This window comes from Oncorhynchus gorbuscha, linkage group LG01, assembly GCF_021184085.1.
Source record: "Oncorhynchus gorbuscha isolate QuinsamMale2020 ecotype Even-year linkage group LG01, OgorEven_v1.0, whole genome shotgun sequence".
Classification (NCBI taxonomy): Eukaryota; Metazoa; Chordata; class Actinopteri; order Salmoniformes; family Salmonidae; genus Oncorhynchus; species Oncorhynchus gorbuscha.
The window spans coordinates 96059058-96079790 of NC_060173.1; the positions used below are offsets into that span (position 1 = coordinate 96059058).

At 43.4% G+C, this 20733-nt stretch overlaps 1 protein-coding gene across 2 annotated transcripts in view; it reads left to right on the forward strand.

The window, feature by feature from the left end:
- The window catches only part of LOC124027149 (retinitis pigmentosa 1-like 1 protein), a 37841-nt gene that overhangs the window by 9334 nt on the left and 7774 nt on the right, over positions 1-20733 (forward strand). The window contains exons 2-6 of one of the 2 annotated variants that reach the window (XM_046339660.1): positions 5899-6405; positions 6470-6523; positions 9297-9329; positions 17671-17754; positions 18668-18685. In XM_046339660.1, the coding sequence (XP_046195616.1) occupies positions 5899-6405; positions 6470-6523; positions 9297-9329; positions 17671-17754; positions 18668-18685 (696 nt within the window). The remainder of the gene's footprint in view (positions 1-5898; positions 6406-6469; positions 6524-9296; positions 9330-17670; positions 17755-18667; positions 18686-20733) is intronic. The other variant, XM_046339723.1, reaches the window with a different exon arrangement.

The window sequence follows — 20733 nt, forward strand, 5'->3', positions numbered from 1 at the left end:
GATTTGGGAGAGGACAGGGAGTGCTTCTCACGGTCTCCCTAATCTTTGTCGGCTGGGTAGTGATACAGTATGTGCGAAGGATACCTACTGTTTGTGTGTGAAGGTATGTGCGTAAGGAGCCTGTATAAAATGGATGGTTTTGTACAACGGACTAGGACGTCCTAGTGAATAAACATTTTGGCTATTCAACCATAATCTTACAAATTCTAGGTTGCAGACTGAGCAGTTTAATTGAAGCTCAGTTTATGAACATTGATAACATAATTCATATAACACTAATACATACTGCTCCTTAAGACTACTGTTCCTTAAGTCTACTGTACCTAATACTGACTGTTCCTTAAGACTACTGTACCTTAAACATACTGCACATACATGTGGGTGGGGGATCCACATACAATTATACAGCATGTTGCTGTTCTCCTCTGATATCAGAGCTTTAATTAGCTGAATGACTTGTGTGTGTGTGCATGTGTTTAATACAGATAGCCTCACTCCTATATTCCGTGTGTGTGTGTTAAATAGACAGCCTCACTCCTATATTCCGTGTGTGTGTGTGTGTGTTAAATAGACAGCCTCCCTCCTATATTCCATGTGTGTTAAATATACAGCCTCCCTCCTATAGTCCATGTGTGTGTGTGTGTGTTAAATAGACAGCCTCCCTCCTATATTCCATGTGTGTGTTAAATATACAGCCTCCCTCCTATAGTCCGTGTGTGTGTGTTAAATAGACAGCCTCCCTCCTATATTCCATGTGTGTGTGTGTTAAATAGACAGCCTCCCTCCTATATTCCATGTGTGTGTTAAATAGACAGCCTCCCTCCTATAGTCCATGTGTGTGTGTGTTAAATAGACAGCCTCCCTCCTATAGTCCATGTGTGTGTGTGTGTGTTAAATAGACAGCCTCCCTCCTATATTCCGTGTGTGTGTGTTAAATAGACAGCCTCCCTCCTATAGTCCGTGTGTGTTAAATAGACAGCCTCCCTCCTATAGTCCGTGTGTGTGTGTTAAATAGACAGCCTCCCTCCTATAGTCCATGTGTGTGTGTGTGTTAAATAGACAGCCTCCCTCCTATATTCCATGTGTGTGTGTGTGTGTTAAATAGACAGCCTCCCTCCTATATTCCATGTGTGTGTTAAATAGACAGCCTACCTCCTAGTATATTGTTTTACCCTAATTCTGACGAAAACTTCACACATCATTAATAATAATTTTATGATTCTAATCAATTTCATACAATTATATGGTTTCAGGGTGGAATATTCTAATCATTAATTTAAACATATAAATTTCATTATCAATCCACCCTTAATGACTAAATAATACACACTTAGACATCAAACACTAGATGGAAACATAAATGGTATACAAGAATAATCCAAACCAATACATGTATGTACATTCAATATTCATCCGTGACTGTTATAGGCCTATATCCAATTATAACTCTTCCTGTTTGTAATAAAAATCCTATCTTCATACAAAACAGTCTAAACATTAAAAATAGTCTCATCCAACATTGGCTCCTCGTAGTTAAAAGAAACAGAGCCTTCTCCTAGGCCTGAAGGCTTGTATTCGTCATCCCACTGGCCGGAGCTCGGAATCGGTCCGTATCTCACCATTTGTTGTGTCACTGACCTCTCCAGAGTCCTGGTGATCAAACCTCTCACACATGGGACCAAACAACATCCACACAGAACCGAAACACTCATACAGGTGAAAGTTGCCCACAACACAGTGATTATGACATTTTTCCATTTCCCAAACATACTGTCAAACCACTTTGTTAGAGAATTATCCAGCCCAGAGTTCTCTGCAAATTCGTGAGCTAATGTGGTTAAACCAGCCAGGGCCTTGGTCACTGATCCATCCGGAGCTGTGTTATCGGGGATGAAAGTACAACACTCTGATCCGAATATCAGACACACCCCACCCTTATCAGCCAGTAACATATCCAATGCTATTCTATTCTGCCATACCATCAAACTAGTAGCAGCTTTTTGATCTTCTAACCCTTTTATCGCATCTCTAGTATAGTTGGTGAAACGCTGTTGGTTATAGTAGATATAATTTATCCAATCTACATTTTGAGGGTTGACCACCAGAAGATGCTTGATTCCAATCCAGCCCATATCTGATTCCAATCCAGCCCATATCTGATTCCTAGCTTTGAACTCATCAGGCACCCCCCTTGTAACGCCCATGCTATTTATGTAAACTCCATTGTCAAAGGACCCTGACGGAGCACTCCTTCTTTCTCTTCTACCTGGCACTAGGTCTTTGTGTTGGATAAGGTTGAAGGGCATGCCTAACTGCACTAGTGCACAAATACCGGTCCAATTTGTAGGCAGGTTAGGCCACAGCTTCATACCTCCACACCCCCACCAAACATCCGCTCTAGGCCTTTTTATCTTACTAAAGTCCTCATTGTCTTGTCGGTTGTAACGTTCTCTGTCCTATTGCATGTTCTTACTTCCCCTACGTCCCACCCGTGTGTGATGTATTGAGCCATACAATAATAATGTCCTCCTATAACTGTGAAAGGGGGAAGTCTGGATGTAATGGGCACATGGGGATACAGATAATGCAGATCAATGCAACTGTCATTGGCTGGCTTCCCTGCCTTCATGAACAGCTTTACCATACAGGCCGTTCCCCTGGGTGAATCAATACCATCAAGTGGAAACGGGGTGGTTGTCAACTGAGGTTTGGCTGTGGCACAGGCTTAACAGTATTCTTTAGCTACTGATCTGGCTGTATACTGAATCCATTCCAACCATAGGTTGGAATCCCCATAACCAGTTTCCACCTCAATCACTTCCTTCAGATCTTTCATCTGAACTATCCGCACCGGTCCCTGGCTCTGGACGACTCCACGGGTAATGTCCGTTTTGTCAGGGGTACTGCTGGTATTCTGGATGGCTTTAGAACTATCGCCAGCTCTATCCTCTGTTACCCGGAATGGTACCATAGTGTCAACTGAAACCTGGTCAAAACCAACATCACATAACCCTAGATTCTTTCTTTACATTTTTAATGGTAATTCATACCTTTATGCAATACTTCCCTTGCTCCAGGTTACAGTCAAAAACCCTCACCTTCACTATACTCCATCTTCTTCCATACTGGGTATGTGGATTTATATAACCCTCTCTCTCGGTGTGAGCTATGACCTGTTCCATGAACTACACGGGGACCTGCACAGATATCTTCCATAAAGGCTCACAGTTCTAGACTGCCAAGGGGTTAGAGACCCCATTTGGTCTACATAGAACTCGACTGTCTCGCTATTAATTATAATGAAATAGTCTTTCAATTTAACCTAAACAAGCTATTAAAATGTTCAGTTTATATCTTAAACAAACACTAACATCTGTATCTTTCCAGGCAAAATATTTAAATAGTTGTTTTACAATCCGAAACCCAAATTTTTGTCTATCGCATCTAGGCTGAGATACAAACCCGAGTCTCTTGTGTGGTAGGCAAGAATTCTACCGCTGGACCACTAACACAATTGAAATGACAGAGACGCAAATGACCCTATTATCATAAATATCTGTAGTAAAATCAGGCACGTACTACCGAGACAATTCCCAGAAAATAGCCCTAATTTAAAGGTCCAAGCATTTCTCCAGCGAGGATTCTCATTAATCTCGCTCCCGTTGTCTCTGCCTCTCTCTTTCTCTCCCGATTGTCGCACCTGTCCTTCCCCTTATGTTTGCAATTTTGGTGGTTGTGTCCTACTCGGTCACAATGTTTACAGGGAGCCTTACACTCCTGGGTGAAATGTCCTGTCTCATCACAATTGAAACATTTTCTATTCCCTTAACCTTTCCTCGACAACATTCCACTGAAAAGGCAGCGCGTGAAATTCAAAAATATTTTTTAGAAATATGTAACTTTCACACAGCAAATGAAAGATAAACATCTTGTTAATCTGTCCACCGTGTCCAATTTCAAAAATGCTTTACAGCTAAAGCACAACATATGATTATGTTAAGTCAGTCAAGTCACAAAAACACACACAGCCATTTTCCAGCCAAAGATAGGAGTCACAAAAAGCAGAAATATAGATACAATTAATCACTAACCTTTGATGATCTTCATCAGAAGACACTCATAGGACATCATGTTACACAATACATGTATGTTTTGTTCAATAATGTGCATATTTATATCCAAAAATCTCAGTTTACATTGGCGCGTTATGTGCAGTAATGTTTTGATTCCAAAACATCTGGGGATTTTAGCAGAAATACTCATAATAAACATGGATAAAAGATACTAGTGTTATTCACAGAATTACAGATAGACTTCTCCTTAATGCAACTGCTGTGTTAGATTTAAAAAACTTTACGGAAAAAGCATAATCTGAGCTCCGAACCCAAAACAGCCAGAGTAATAGCCGCCATTTTGGAATCAACAAAGTTAGAAACAACACCATAAATATTCACTTACCTTTGATGATCTTCATCAGAAGGCACTCCCAGGAATCCCAGTTTGACAATAAATGACTGATTTGTTCTATAAAGTTCCATAATATATGTCCAAATAGCCACTTGTTGCTAGCGTGTTCAGCCCAGTAATCCATCTTCATGAGATGCGAGAATTTCATCCAGACGCGTCATGAGACCAAGGCTCTCTGCCAGACCACTGACTCAAACAGGTCTCAGGAGCCCCTCCTTTATAGTAGAATCCTCATTCAACTTTCAAAAGGCAGTTGACATCTAGTGGAAGCCCTAGGAAGTGCAACCTTATCCATATCTCAATGTGTACTCGGTAGGCAAAGCTTTGAAAAACTACAAACCTTCAGATGTCCCACTTCCTGGTTGGATTTTTCTCAGGTTTTCACCTGCCATATGAGTTCTGTTATACTCACAGACATCATTCAAACAGTTTTAGAAACAGAGTGTTTTCTATCCAATACTAATAATAATATGCATATATTAGCATCTGAGACAGAGTAGGAGGCAGTTCACTCTGGGCACGCTATTCATCCAAAAGTGAAAATGCTGCTTGCTCCCTATCCCCAAAAGGTTAAGATTATATAAATATATATTGTACAGATATATTGTTTTACCCTAATTCTGACTAAAACTACACACATCATTAATTATATGTTTACTGACTAAGACTACACACATCATTAATAATAATTTTATGATTCATGATTTATTTAATTTATGATTTATGACATACAATTATATGGTTTCAGGGTGGAATATTCTAATCATTCATTTAAACACATAAATTCCATTATCAATTAGGTACAGTAGTCTTAATGAACAGTAGTCTTAAGGAACAGTAATCTTAAGTCTCTGTCTTTCTTTTCCTGACATACAGTACACACACATTATGACATGCCTGCCTTGGTGATTGTTGATGGATTGTGTTTCAGGACTATTGATTCTGTTCTTTAGAACAGGGATGGGCAACTCCAGTCTCTGAGGGCCATAGAGTGTGTAGACTTTTGTTCCAACTCAGCTCGAACACCTAATTCAACTGGTCAGCTATTCAGTGTGGCCCGTTAAATCAGAAGGTGGATCAGGAGTAGGGCTGAAACAAAAGCCTGCACACACTGTGCCCCACTAGGGCCAGCTGGTCATGCCTGTTTGAGAGAAAGAAGAGTGTTGGAGTGAGAAGGTAGTCTGCTGTTTCGCCTCTACACTCTCTGGCACAATGCTGCACCTTACTTACAATAGGGGAATATCACTGCCCCCTATGACTGCAATACACACACACACACACACACACACACACACACACACACACACACTAGAGTAGTCCTGCCATCTGAAAGTTGACGTCTGTCTGAATATTTATTGATGATGTTATAAAATGTGATGTGGGACACCATACCTGTTCCCTGCTAAAGGAAAAGTATGTTCCTCTCTCCAGAAGACCCTGCTGCTGAGCCAGAAACAAAGGAAGCAGAGGCAGAAGCAGCAGAGTCTGAGGCAGAAGCAGAGGAAGTAGCCGCAGAGGAGGCCCCAGCAGCTGAGGAGGCTCCGACAGGAGAAGTGGAGGAGGCTGCAGAAGTGGAGGAGGCTGCAGAAGTGGAGGAGGCTGCAGAAGTGGAGGAGGCTGCAGAAGTGGAGGAGGCTGCAGAAGTGGAGGAGGCTGCAGAAGTGGAGGAGGCTGCAGAAGTGGAGGAGGCTGCAGAAGTGGAGGAGGCTGCAGAAGTGGAGGAGGCTGCAGAAGTGGAGGAGGCTGCAGAAGAGGAGGAGGCTGCAGAAGAGGAGGAGGCTGCAAGTTCTGAGGTTGCTCCGACTACAGACCAAGAGGCTGCAGCTGCAGAAGAGGAGGCTCCGGCTACAAAGGATGAGGCTGCGACAGAGGACACAGAAGTAGTAGAAGAACCAGCAGTGGAAGTAGAGGTGGCCCCTGAAGCTGAGCCAGAACCAGGTGAGCCACACGCACACGCACACACACACACACACAGTTGTTAATGGTTATTGTTGTTTCAAAGCGGAGGCAGCAGAACCAGAAGCAGAGGTACCTGCTGTAGAAGAGGAAGCTGCAGGTCAGACACCCCTTATAACTACAGTACATTCATGGCCTTTGCATGTCTGTTAAGTGTATGTGACCCGTTTCCATTCATTTAGCTGTATGGTAGTGTTGTGTATGAACGAGTTCTTGGATCCATTTGTCCTTACTTTTGGGAATCTAAAGTGGAGGGGCTGGAGGTTCAGGTGAAGTCGGTGGGGAGAGTCAATTTAGTTTCCTTCTGAGGACTCTGACTGACAGAGTCAACAGCCTGCCACAGCAACAGATCCTGACATTCTAGCCAATGACCTTTTAGAGTTCCCACAGGACAATGTAGAAGTTCAATTTTAGACAAAATGTATGTTGGAATGCAAGGCCAAAGTGTCCTGAAAGAAGTCTTAAACTGTTGAACTCAAACTGTATATCCAAATATATTGATACTGTGATTCTGCCAGTGTGTAGGCCTCAATGCACTCTCCTCTAACAGTGTAAATTAAAATGAATTGATATTAGTTTAGTTCGCCTTCAAAATACACATGCTGGCATACACACTCACCCCCATCCCTCTCTGTGTAGTTCTTATTTTATTATGAAATGTGTGTTTAATGCCTAGATTCACTCCAGACCGTGGAAGATCGACTTCATGGCTCACTTCACATTTAAAGATCATTTACGATTGAACTGGCTTAATGAGCTCAGCCGCCCCCACATTCCCATGTTCACAGAGACTGCATACACGGAAGACACCGCAATGCAGTCGAACATGGGAACATAGCCTTTAAAGGGCGGCTGAACTCACCGTTTTTGCCTGGGCTTGCTCCTAGGTTTTCTGCTGCTCATTAAAAGAAATGTGACTTGCGTAATGGGGTGTGGTTCGATGTGGGTGTGCAATGATCACTATATCATACCCTGGAAGGTATTGTTGTTTGTCCCTCTTGAATCCTCGCAGCACCAACATAGCCACAACCACTTCACCCTCAAAATAGTTTATTAATTGAAGATACACTATATATACAACGGTATGTGGACACCCCTTAAAATTAGTAGATTCGGCTATTTCAGTCATACCCATTGCTGACAGGTGTATCTGGAGTGGTGTAAAGCTTGTCGCTATTGAACTCTGGAGCAGTGGAAATGCATTCTCTGGAGTGATGAATCACGCTTCACCATCTGGCAGTCCGACGGATGAATCTGGGTTTGGCGGATGCCAGGAGAACGCTACCTGTCTGAATGCATAGTGACAACTGTAAAGTTTGATGGAGGAGGAATAATGGTCCATACAGAAGTGGTTTGTTGAGATCAGTGTGAAAGAACTTGACTGGCCTGCACAGAGCCCTGATCTCAATCCCATCGATCACCTTTGGGATGAATTGGAACACCAACTGCGAGACAGGCCTAATCGCCCAACATCAGTGCCCAACCTCACTAACACTCTTGTGGCTGAATGGAAGCAAGTCCCCTGCAGCAATATCTAGTGGAAAGCTTTCCCAGAAGAGTGGAGACTGTTATAGCAGCAAAGGGGGACCAACTCTATATTAATGCCCATGATTTTGGAATGAGATGTTCGATGAGCAGGGGTCCACATACTTTTGTTCATGTAGTGTAAATCAATAAATCTGTAATACATTTTGATGGTTCTGTCGGGGAGTTCTTATTCGTGAAATTTTACATTGTGCTAAGGTGTTTTGTGCAGTATTTCTGAAGTAATTTTTGTTTGCATGAAAATGAGTCAGCTGCTGCGGTGCTAAGCTAACTCACCATTGCTTTAGAAACATGCTGTTAGTACGGACTGATTTCTGAGAATAGGTCTACAACTTCATCAGCAAGCTGTTAAACTATCCTTAATAAAGGACAAGCTACACACTGATAAAATCAGTGTGTAGCAAAATCAACAGCTAGCTAAGTTCCATTTGTGTCAATGAAGCTATCTAGTAGCTAGCAGGCACATTCAGCAAGCAGGCTACGTTAGCTAAATCAGCTTGTGTGCTTCGGTGCTGTTTTGTTTTACAACTTTCTCACTATCTATTACCATCTCGTTGGCAGGGTTTCATAGGGAATCATGCTACAGAACAGGATGTGATTGGACACAAGACGCTCGCTAATAGGTTTTGAATCTTGGAATAATGACAATTGGCATTTGGGATGCAAGTGTGCACTGTCTAAATTCTCATTTTGCCCAAAACAGTGTGCAGTTTCGAGTGATCACTGTCATATCAGCAAGTGGCCACTCGATAAAGGGCTTAGGGACCAAGTGTCCTTTCAACATAACAATGGCAACGTGTTTTCTTATGTAAACAAGTCTGAGGCGCTGCATAATGGACAGGTCTGTCTCAATGTCTGTAGGTTCTGCTATTATTAGAAAGAGTGCAATCAGCGCAGCTGTTTCTCTGTGCATGACAATTCTCCCTAGGCGTTACCATCCCCGTGTTAGTGGGCATCATTGAAATCAAAACCCAACTCTCAAATATCCAATGTATCTCGGAACGTAACAGATTCCCTAAATCTCGTAAATCTCGGTTTTGCAAGATACTGACTTTATGACCAGAATTATGCTTTTTTACACTTTGTGTAAATATAGGATGTTTCCAACCAGTTAAGATGTTTTTCGAGTTCAGCTGCCCTTTATAGAAGGTGCATAGCCGAAAGGGGCGATCAGATTCAATCCCGACCTAAATCACAGTTTAGATCTGTTGTATGTGAGTGATAAGAGTGATGGGTTAAAATAGTATTATTGTAATAAGTATCACATTTGCCAATGATGTCCTCTCAGTATGGTCATGGTATCTGATAAAGGTCTGTTTGTTTCTCAGAGTCGGAAGCGGCTCCTGCACCAGAAGACGGAGGTAAAACACTTCAACACATTCACACCCCTCCTACCTCTAAACACCTGATCTATGACTTCCGGCGCCGACAGAGATGGCAGTCTCTCTTCGCGTTCCTAGGAAACTATGCAGTTTTTAGTTTTTTACGTGTTATTTCTTACATTGGTACCCCAGGTCATCTTAGGTTTCATTACATACAGTCGAGAAGAACTACTGAACATAAGAGCAGCGTCAACTCACCATCAGTACGACCAAGAATATGACTTTTGCGAAGTGGACCCTGTGTTCTGCCTTTCACCCAGGACAACTGAATGGATCCCAGCCGGCGACCCCAAAAAACGACTTTGAAAAAGGGGAAAACGAAGCGGTCTTCTGGTCAGACTCCGGAGACGGGCACATCTCCTCGCCAATGTCCAGTCTCTTGACAACAAGGTTGATGAAATCCGAGCAAGGGTAGCATTCCAGAGGGACATCCGAGAGACTCGATCGGAGACTGTGCAGCCAGCTGGTTTCTCCACGCATCGCGCCGAAAGAAACAAACATCTTTCTGGTAAGAGGAGGGGCGGGGGCGTATGCTTTATGGTTAACGTGACGTGGTGTGGCCAAAACAACATACAGGAACTCAAGTCCTTCTGTTCACCTGATTTAGAATTCCTCACAATCAAATGTAGACCGCATTATCTACCAAGGGAATTCTCTTCGATTATAATCACAGCCGTATATATTCCCCCCCAAGCAGACACATCGATGGCTCTGAACGAACTTTATTTGACTCTTTGCAAACTGGAATCCATATATCCGGAGGCTGCATTCATTGTAAGCTGGGGATTTTAACAAGGCTAATCTGAAAACAAGACTCCCTAAATTTTATCAGCATATCGATTGCGCAACCAGGGCTGGAAAAACCTTGGATCATTGCTATTCCAACTTCTGCGACGCATATAAGGCCCTGCCCCACCCTCCTTTCGGAAAAGCTGACCACGACTCCATTTTGTTGATCCCTGCCTACAGACAGAAACTAAAACAAGAAGCTCCCGCGCTGAGGTCTGTTCAACGCTGGTCCGACCAATCTGACTCCACACTCCAAGACTGCTTCCATCACGTGGACTGGGATATGTTCCGTATTGCGTCAAACGACAACATTGACAAATACGCTGATTCGGTGTGCGAGTTCATTCAGAACGTGCGTTGAAGATGTCATTCCCATAGCAACGATTAAAACATTCCCAAACTAGAAACCGTGGATTGATGGCAGCATTCGCGTCAAACTGAAAGTGCGAACCACTGCTTTTAATCAGGGCAAGGTGACTGGAAACATGACCGAATACAAACAGTGTAACTATTCCCTCCGCAAGGCAATCAAACAAGCTAAGCGTCAGTATAGAGACAAAGTAGAATCTCAATTCAATGGCTCAGACAGAAGAGGTATGTGGCAGGGTCTACAGTCAATCACGGATTACAAAAAGAAAACCAGCACCGTCACGGACCAGGATGTCTTGCTCCCAGGCAGACTAAATAACTTTTTTTCCCGCTTTGAGGACAATACAGTGCCACTGACACTGCCCGCAACTAAAACATGCGGACTCTCCTTCACTGCAGCCGACGTGAGGAAAACATTTAAACGTGTCAACCATCGCAAATCTGCAGGCCCAGACGGCATCCCCAGCCGCACCCTCAGAGCATGCGCAGACCAGCTGGCTGGTGTGTTTACGGACATATTAAATCAATCCCTATCCCAGTCTGTTGTTCCCACATGCTTCAAGAGGGCCACCATTGTTCCTGTTCCCAAGAAAGCTAAGGTAAACTGAGCTAAACGACTACCGCCCCGTAGCACTCACTTCCGTCATCATGAAGTGCTTTGAGAGACTAGTCAAGGACCATATCACCTCCACCCTACCTGTCACCCTAGACCCACTCCAATTTGCTTACCGCCCAAATAGGTCCACAGACGATGCAATCTCAACCACACTGCACACTGCCCTAACCCATCTGGACAAGAGGAATACCTATGTGAGAATGCTGTTCGACTACAGCTCGGCATTTAACACCATAGTGCCCTCCAAGCTCGTCATCAAGCTCGAGACCCTGGGTCTCGACCCCGCCCTTTGCAACTGGCTACTGGACTTCCTGACGGGCCGCCCCCAGGTGGTGAGGGTAGGCAACAACATCTCCACCCCGCTGATCCTCAACACTGGGGCCCCACAATGGTGCATTCTGAGCCCTCTCCTGTACTCCCTGTTCACCCACGACTGCGTAGCCACGCATGCCTCCAACTCAATCATCAAGTTTGCGGACGACACAACAGTGGTAGGCTTGATTACCAACAACGACGAGACGGCCTACAGGGAGGAGGTGAGGGCCCTTGGAGTGTGGTGTCAGGAAAATAACCTCACACTCAATGTCAACAAAACTAAGGAGATGATTGTGGACTTCAGGAAACAGCAGAGGGAACACCCCCCTATCCACATCGATGGATACATTTTGATTTGATTTGGAACAGTAGTGGAGAGGGTAGTAAGTTAAGTTCCTCGGCGTACACATCACAGACACACTGAATTGGTCCACCCACACAGACCGCATCGTGAAGAGGGCACTGGTGTTAAATGCCGAGCTGTAGTCGAACAGAATTCTCACATAGGTATTCCTCTTGTCCAGATGGGTTAGGGCAGTGTGCAGTGTGGTTGAGATTGCATCGTCTGTGGACCTATTTGGGCGGATCCAGTATCCGATGGACGGTATAAGCCGGCTGGCCTCCAATGACACGAGGCGGAGGGGGAGGTCTGTCTGCCGGGACAAGGGGAGAAAAAAACAACAGGTTTTAATAGGGAAATGTGGGATTAATCTTAAGGGATCTGGGTAAGTGTAGGCGATAAGAAACAGGGTTAACTCTCCTGGCAACCTTAAAGGGACCGATGTATTTTTGGGACAGCTTGCAAGACTCCACCCATAGTGGTAAGTCTCTCGTGAAGAGCCAGACTCTCTGGCCGGGGCGCAGGGTAGGCCCGGGACGGCGACGTCTGTTTGCTTGTTGTTGGTACCTCTGTGAGGAACGCATAAGATTAAGACGGGTCTTCCTCCACATAAGCCGACAGCGTCTGACGAACTTCAAGCCTGAAAGGCACTCTGACTTCTGCCTCCTGGTCCGGGAACAATGGAGGGGCATAGCCAAACTGACACTCGTGCGGGGACATACCAGTGGAGGAGGAGCGCAAGGTGTTGTGCGCGTATTCGGCCCAAACAATGAAGGACGACCATGTGGACGGGTTGTTACGAGTCATACATCGGAGGGTGGTTTCCAGCTCTTGATTCATCCTCTCTGTTTGGCCGTTGGACTCCAGATGGTACCCTGAAGATAGACTGGCAGAAGCCCCCATGAGTTGGCAGAAGGCCTTCCAAAACCTAGAGGCGAACTGGGGACCTCTGTCAGAAACCATATCTTGAGGAATGCCGAAGACTCGGAACACATGATTAATTACCAACTCAGCCGTTTCCTTGGCAGAAGGTAACTTAGTCAGAGGGACGAACCTGGCCGCCTTTGAAAACCTGTCGATTATGACTAGGATAGTAGTATTGCTATGGGATGGAGGAAGGCCAGTAATAAAGTCCAACGAGATATGGGACCAGGGTCTGTGGGGAACAGGTAAAGGGTGAAGGAGTCCTTGCGGGCGGAGGTGAGAAGATTTGCCCTGGCAGCACACGGGGCAAGCATTGACGAAAGTGGCAACGTCTTCTCTTATGGTAGGCCACCAGAACTTACGCTGGATGAACTCCAATGTGCGACCTACGCCTGGGTGACAGATGAGGCGAGAGGAGTGCCCCCACAGAAGGACCCGAGTCCTCACTGCCTTGGGGACAAACAACCGAATGGCAGGACCTCCTTTCGGGTCCGGTTCAATAGCTTGAGTATCCTCAACTTGCCACGAGATCGGAGCCACGATCTTAGCAGCAGGAAGGACAGTCATGTCCGTGTCATCTCGAATGGCAGGAGCGTAGACTCGGGACAGGGCATCCGGTTTGAGATTCTTCAACCCGGGCCGATAGGTGAGGATAAACTGGAATCGATTGAAGAAAAGAGACCATCTAGCTTGTCTAGAGTTCAACCGCTTCGCCTGCTGGATATACTCCAGATTTTTGTGGTCCGTAAGCACTTGAAACGGGTGAGAAGCCCCCTCGAGCCAGTGTCTCCATTCCTTCAATGCCATCTTAACCGCTAGGAGTTCACGATCCCCCACATCGTAGTTCCTCTCAGCCGGGGTAAGCCGGTGTGAGAAGAAAGCGCACGGATGAAGCTTCTTGTCTTCACCCCTCTGAGACAGGACAGCTCCAACAACAACCTCTGAGGCGTCTACCTCCACCACAAACGGTTCATCCGTAGTCGGTAGTATCAGGATCGGAGCAGAGTGGACGCGCTGCTTGAGTCCTTGGAAGGCCGTCTCAGCTTCTCTTCCCCACAAAAACCTTGCATTGCCACCCTTGGTTAAAGCTGAGAGAGGGGCTGCCACCAAGCTGAAGTTCTTGATGAACATGCGGTAAAAGTTAGTGAAAACAAGCTTAGTGAAAACAACTGCTTCCTGGAGCAGCTCGAAGGCTGTGGCCATAAGGGGTAGCGGGTAACGGTTAAGGACGGTTATGGCATTGAGTCCCCGGTAGTCGATGTAAGGACGTAATCCACCGTCTTGGCCACAAAGAAAAACCCTACTCCCGCAGGGGAGGTGGATGGACGCATGAGGCCTGCTTCCAGAGCGTCCTTGATGTAGGTATCCATAGCAGCTCGTTCGGGTGGAGATAGGGAAAAGATCCGACCCCTGGGGTGACAAGTGCCCGGAAACAGTTTGATGGGGCAATCATAAGGTCTATGGGGTGGTAGCATGGTGGCCCTCTGTTTGCTAAATACCAGTTTGAGGTCATGGTAACACTCGGGAACTCGGGTCAGGTCGATGGATTCTAAAGACTCGGGAGTAGAACTCGGGGAATTCGGGAAAATACAAGTAGCTTGGCACGTAGCACCCCACTGCTTGATAGTGCCCACAGACCAGTCGATGTGAGGGTTAGGGAGGTGGAAGACGAGGTTCAGCCAGAGGGTTAACTGCCATGGGTACGTGAATCTGAGGTACTGGGACGGGAACTGTTGCCGGGATAAGTCGATCAGATATCTGCTTTATGGAAGTCAGCATCTCCGACAGAAGATGAGAATGTCTAGCCATTAAGGCCTCTTGCTGAACCAGGGCGGCTTCGTGGCGTTGGACAGTCTCCTGGTGGTGGGACAGCACGGCAACAAGGTCCTGGGAACTGGCTGCATTTCTGGCTCTGTGTTTCTGTCAGGACCCGGTTACGAACCCGGGTCTCGAGTGAGAAACAGTAACTAAACCAACTGAGCCACGAATAGTCAGCAGAACCCAGAAGATGAGGCAGACACAGCAGTACTTGAGACGGTGTATTTAATGAAGTAAAAAGTGAAGTTCTTCAGGAAAACATGTAACTCCACAACCTCAAAAGGAATTCCACAAGAACAAAGATAATCCTCCAAGACAAAAAGGTAATTCCACAAGGTGGAAGATATAGCACAAAAAAGCCTCAAAAGATACTTAAAAACAAACAAGAACAAAAAACAGAATTCCACGAGAGTCCACCGGGATCAACAAGAGTTCACAGAGTACTAGGGCTGGGTGCTAACATACAAACACAGAGCAAAGAACTGAGTAAAACAAAGGGTTTAAATACAATCAGGGGAAACGAGGCACAGGTGCAAATAATAATGGGGATCAAGGGAAAAGAAAAGGTCAAAAGGCACAATGGGGGCATCTAGTGACCAAAAACCGGAACAACCCTGGCCAAATCCTAACAAAGACGTCATATGTGACTCCTATGTGACCACCACCATATGTGACCACCTGGATTTGATATTATGTAGCAACATTTGAAATAGTGTTTTTTACATTGGATAAAAGGAGAGGCTCAGAGCTACACAATGGTATATCATACACTGCATTTGAGGAACAATGGGAAAGTAATTCTGCTTTTAAAGTTGATAAACTTGTAATCTCACTTTTGAGAAAATGGCCTTTGAATGTTTTGGTATCTAGTGAAGAGCTCTTTGTCTACACCCATTCAGCATCGTCCACATCCTCTTAAGCTTTAGCCCTCCCATCTAGTTTTGCTCTCGGAGCGTTCAGAGCTCACACTTGAACTCTGGCCGTTGATTTGGATAACATGAAAACAGCCTAACTAGCCAGTCAGTCAATTCAGCCAGCCAGCCTCTCACTCATGCTTTGCTGACACTGGCCTTATTCAACGGGTGTTGTACTAGCTAGGTAAACAATGAACCTAGCTAGGTAAACTATGTGTAAGATCACACACATGTAACGTTAACAAGCCAGCCACCTAACTTTACTTAGTTAAACATCAATGAACATAATGCCAAATCATGTTGTTACTACTCTGCTAGGAGCTAACCAACCATGTTCAATGTTAGCTAGCTAACATTGGGCTCTAACTAGCAAAGCATACGGCTCTGGGATACAAATAATAAGGTCATACACGTAACAATAGTTAGGAAGCCAGCCAGCTAAAGTTAACTAGTTAACAGTACACGTTAGCCCAAAATGAAAACCCTCTAAAAAGAATGAACCGTGTAATATCTGAAAATGTAGCTAGCCAGACTCTTACCCATATACATCATGCATGACGGACGTGTCTCCCTGTCACAGATGCCATGCCACGGTTGCCCTTAGTTTGAAGATGTAATTCTGAGACAGGTGTTTTCACCATCTTTAGCTATCATATTCTAATTCCACTAATTATAAAACTCAATCCTTCAGAAAGTGGAGAGCAACACTTATGCAGCTCCACTACACGATACGTTTTTTTGTTTTTACCAACTCAACTGACCAGCTCAAATAGACAAAAGCCTTCTATATGGCAGACCAATACAAACTCTGAACTCGGCAGGTCCAGCCCACTCATTATCTCAGCCAATCATGGCTAGTGGGAAGGCTTGTAAATTTAACAATTTTATTCGTATTTACAGATGGCATGTGTCACGAACTGGCTCGAAGCCCGTAACAAAAAGGGAGACAACGTGGAGATAAAGAACAAAATACATTTATTTGCTGAAGTAAAGTAAATACAATATAAATGGTGTGTGTTTAGTCAGTAGTGTAAGCGAGTGGTCACATGTATACATGTGATAATTATGGGGGTTTGAAAGGTGCCAACGCAATGAAACCAAATAACCACAAAAATGCCACAACCAAAATCTGTCTGTCTGCATGGAGATTGTCTCTTCAATGAATCGGGAAAGGTGCATTTATCCTGGGACACACCCGAGCCCAGGTGTGTCCCATTTCACTGACGACCCTCCTGGCTCCGCCCACCGACATCCTATTAATTAAGGAAAACAAGAGCAAAGAGAAAGAATTCGGCAGACAGAGTGGGAGGGTCATCACACATGCAATTTTTTTATTAAGGCACATGAAAGTAAACATGATCCAGAATGCATTTCTGAAAAAAAAGCACTTTGATAAAAAATAAAAACATTCAAAAAGCTCTGAAACGGGTCACATATTTATTTTTTATTTAACTAGGCAAGTCAGTTAAGAACAAATTCTTATTTATAATGATGGCCTAGGAACAGTGGGTCTACTGCCTTGTTCAGGGGCAGAATGACAGATTTTTACCTAGTCAGCCCGGTGATTCGATCTAACAACCTTTCACGATGGGTTGGCTGATGCTCTTTTTGTCAATTGTCTTGGAAAAAACATATACTAAAAACTGGAAATCAACCAATTCTCCCTCATTAAGACAACCGAACAATCATATGCTTCATTATATGATTATTGAAAGAGTGTGAGAGACAGAGAGGAACAAAATGGTGAAATTTGAGGACGTGGCGGAGAGTAGTGCAGCCCCTGGAGATGGGGGTGAGAACAGGTGGGTCTGGGCAGGGGTGATGTTGTTGATGTTTGTGTTTGTTATTTGTATGTGTATGTTTTGGATTCTATTGTTTGAAAAGAAATGTCAATAGAATCAACACATTTTGTGAAAGACTAACCAAGCATATCCAAAATGTTTAATTAGAATTATTAAAAAAAAGGAATATTGCCGTTGACGGATTATGAGTAAAGTAACGGAAGTGTCCTACAGAGAGAGAGCGAGAGGGAGAGAGAGAGCGAGAGGGAGAGAGAGAGCGAGAGGGAGAGAGAGAGAGAGAGAGAGAGAGAGAGAGAGAGAGAGAGAGAGAGAGAGAGAGAGAGAGAGAGAGAGAGAGAGAGAGAGAGAGAGAGAGAGAGAGAGAGAGAGAGAGAGAGAGAGAGAGAGACTGTTCCTCTTCCTGTCTCACCTCTCCTCCCTCCTTCCTTTACAGAAGCTGAGCCTGAAGCACAAGAGGAGAGCGAGCCCACAAAGGAGACACCCATGGGAGGGAAGAGCCGCCGAGGGGGCTCAGTTGGTTAGTATCTTATACTGGTGGTAGTGGCTACAACACATACAATATGCAACCAGCCATGCTAAAAGAGCTGGCTAAAGCACAGTATGGAACCAAACACATGTCTGTTAATTGAAACTTGAACTTGATCTACTCAATGTGAAAATTTCTACATCATTATGCTGTGTCCTGTTGAATACACACTGATGTGCAGCTACATATGGAGTCTATTAAAATATATTAAAAGCTCAAGACTCAGGAGTCATATGACCAATAAAGTGAGTAATATACAGTAATGAATGAGTCACTTGCTCCAGTCATTAATGGCTCATAGTCACTACTATCCATATGCAAATATAAATGTTAGTTAAGTTTGTGTGTTTGCTGTAGATCTGGTCCTCTCTGAACCGGTTAGAGCAGAAACTCTATAGTAGTACTAGCCTCAGAGCATCAACTACATTACAGACACTCTTTCCAGACCAAACCACAGAAGCCTTGCTTCCCTTAATGATATATATATATATATTTTTTAAACCTTTACTAGGCAAGTCGGTTAAAAGGTAAGGCAAAAAAAGGTAAGGGGGTGTGGTAAAAGGTAAGGGGGTGTGGTATATGGCCAATATACCACGGCTAAGGGCTGTTCTTACGCACAACGCAACGCGGAGTGCCTGGATACAGACCTTAGCCGTGGTATATTGGCCATATACCACACCCCTTGTGCCTTATTGCTATTATAAACTAATTACCAACATAATTCAAGCAGAAAAAATAAATGTTTTGTCATTTATACCACAGCTGTCAGCCAATCAGCATTCAGGGCTCAAACCACCCAGTTTATAATATGTGAATTATTGTGGATGTGTTAGTGTGTGTGTTTTATTTGTGTGTGTGTGTTATGTTAATAATTGTGTGTTTCTTTCTATTCTCTTCTGAACAGGCACAGCGGAAGCTCAAGGTAAATCCTTCTCCCTCCCTCTCTGTCTTTTTCTCTGTGTCCATACTGTGGAATGGTTTTTAGTTTCCATACTGTGGAATGGTTTTTAGTTTCCATACTGTGGAATGGTTTTTAGTTTCTATACTGTGGAATGGTTTTTAGTTTACATACTGTGGAATGGTTTTTAGTTTACATACTGTGGAATGGTTTTTAGTTTACATACTGTGGAATGGTTTTTAGTTTACATACTGTGGAATGGTTTTTAGTTTACATACTGTGGAATGGTTTTTAGTTTCTATACTGTGGAATGGTTTTTAGTTTACATACTGTGGAATGGTTTTTAGTTTACATACTGTGGAATGGTTTTTAGTTTACATACTGTGGAATTTTAGTTTACATACTGTGGAATGGTTTTTAGTTTACATACTGTGGAATGGTTTTTAGTTTACATACTGTGGAATGGTTTTTAGTTTACATACTGTGGAATGGTTTTTAGTTTACATACTGTGGAATGGTTTTTAGTTTACATACTGTGGAATGGTTTTTAGTTTACATACTGTGGAATGGTTTTTAGTTTACATACTGTGGAATGGTTTTTAGTTTACATACTGTGGAATGGTTTTGGTTTTACTGTGGAATGGTTTTTACATACTGTGGAATGGTTTTTAGTTTCCATACTGTGGAATGGTTTTTAGTTTCCATACTGTGGAATGGTTTTTTAGTTTACATACTGTGGAATGGTTTTTAGTTTACATACTGTGGAATGGTTTTTAGTTTACATACTGTGGAATGGTTTTTAGTTTACATACTGTGGAATGGTTTTTAGTTTACATACTGTGGAATGGTTTTTAGTTTACATACTGTGGAATGGTTTTTAGTTTACATACTGTGGAATGGTTTTTAGTTTACATACTGTGGAATGGTTTTTAGTTTACATACTGTGGAATGGTTTTTAGTTTACATACTGTGGAATGGTTTTTAGTTTACATACTGTGGAATGGTTTTTAGTTTACATACTGTGGAATGGTTTTAGTTTACATACTGTGGAATGGTTTTAGTTTACATACTGTGGAATGGTTTTTAGTTTACATACTGTGGAATGGTTTTAGTTTACATACTGTGGAATGGTTTTTAGTTTACATACTGTGGAATGGTTTTTAGTTTACATACTGTGGAATGGTTTTTAGTTTACATACTGTGGAATGGTTTTTAGTTTACATACTGTGGAATACATACTTTTTAGTTTACATACTGTGGAATGGTTTTTAGTTTACATACTGTGGAATGGTTTTAGTTTACATACTGTGGAATGGTTTTTAGTTTACATACTGTGGAATGGTTTTTAGTTTACATACTGTGGAATGGTTTTTAGTTTACATACTGTGGAATGGTTTTTAGTTTGGAATGGTTTTTAGTTTACATACTGTGGAATGGTTTTTAGTTTACATACTGTGGAATGGTTTTTAGTTTACATACTGTGGAATGGTTTTTAGTTTACATACTGTGGAATGGTTTTTAGTTTACATACTGTGGAATGGTTTTTAGTTTACATACTGTGGAATGGTTTTTAGTTTACATACTGTGGAATGGTTTTTAGTTTACATACTGTGGAATGGTTTTTAGTTTACATACTGTGGAATGGTTTTTAGTTTACATACTGTGGAATGGTTTTTAGTTTACATACTGTGGAATGGTTTTTAGTTTACATACTGTGGAATGGTTTTTAGTTTCTATACTGTGGAATGGTTTTTAGTTTCTATACTGTGATAGCGGGGATCAGTGATGGGGGCTAAGTGTTTACCTGTCCCTTCTTGTCTCAGAGGGTTCTCTCCCCCACATTTCATTTCCATCGTATGTGTGTGTGTGTCTGCGTGTGTCTGCGTGTGTGTGTGTGTGTGTGTGTGCGTATGTGCGTATGTGCGTATGAGGACACGGTGTCCTCTCAGACACTACTGAGCACGTGCAGACAGTGTGCATGGGGGGAATGTGTAGTTTCTATAGTACCTGCCTAAACCGCCCACCTGCGAACGTTCCTCTCAAACAACTGTCACTGTGCAGTTTATTACTGT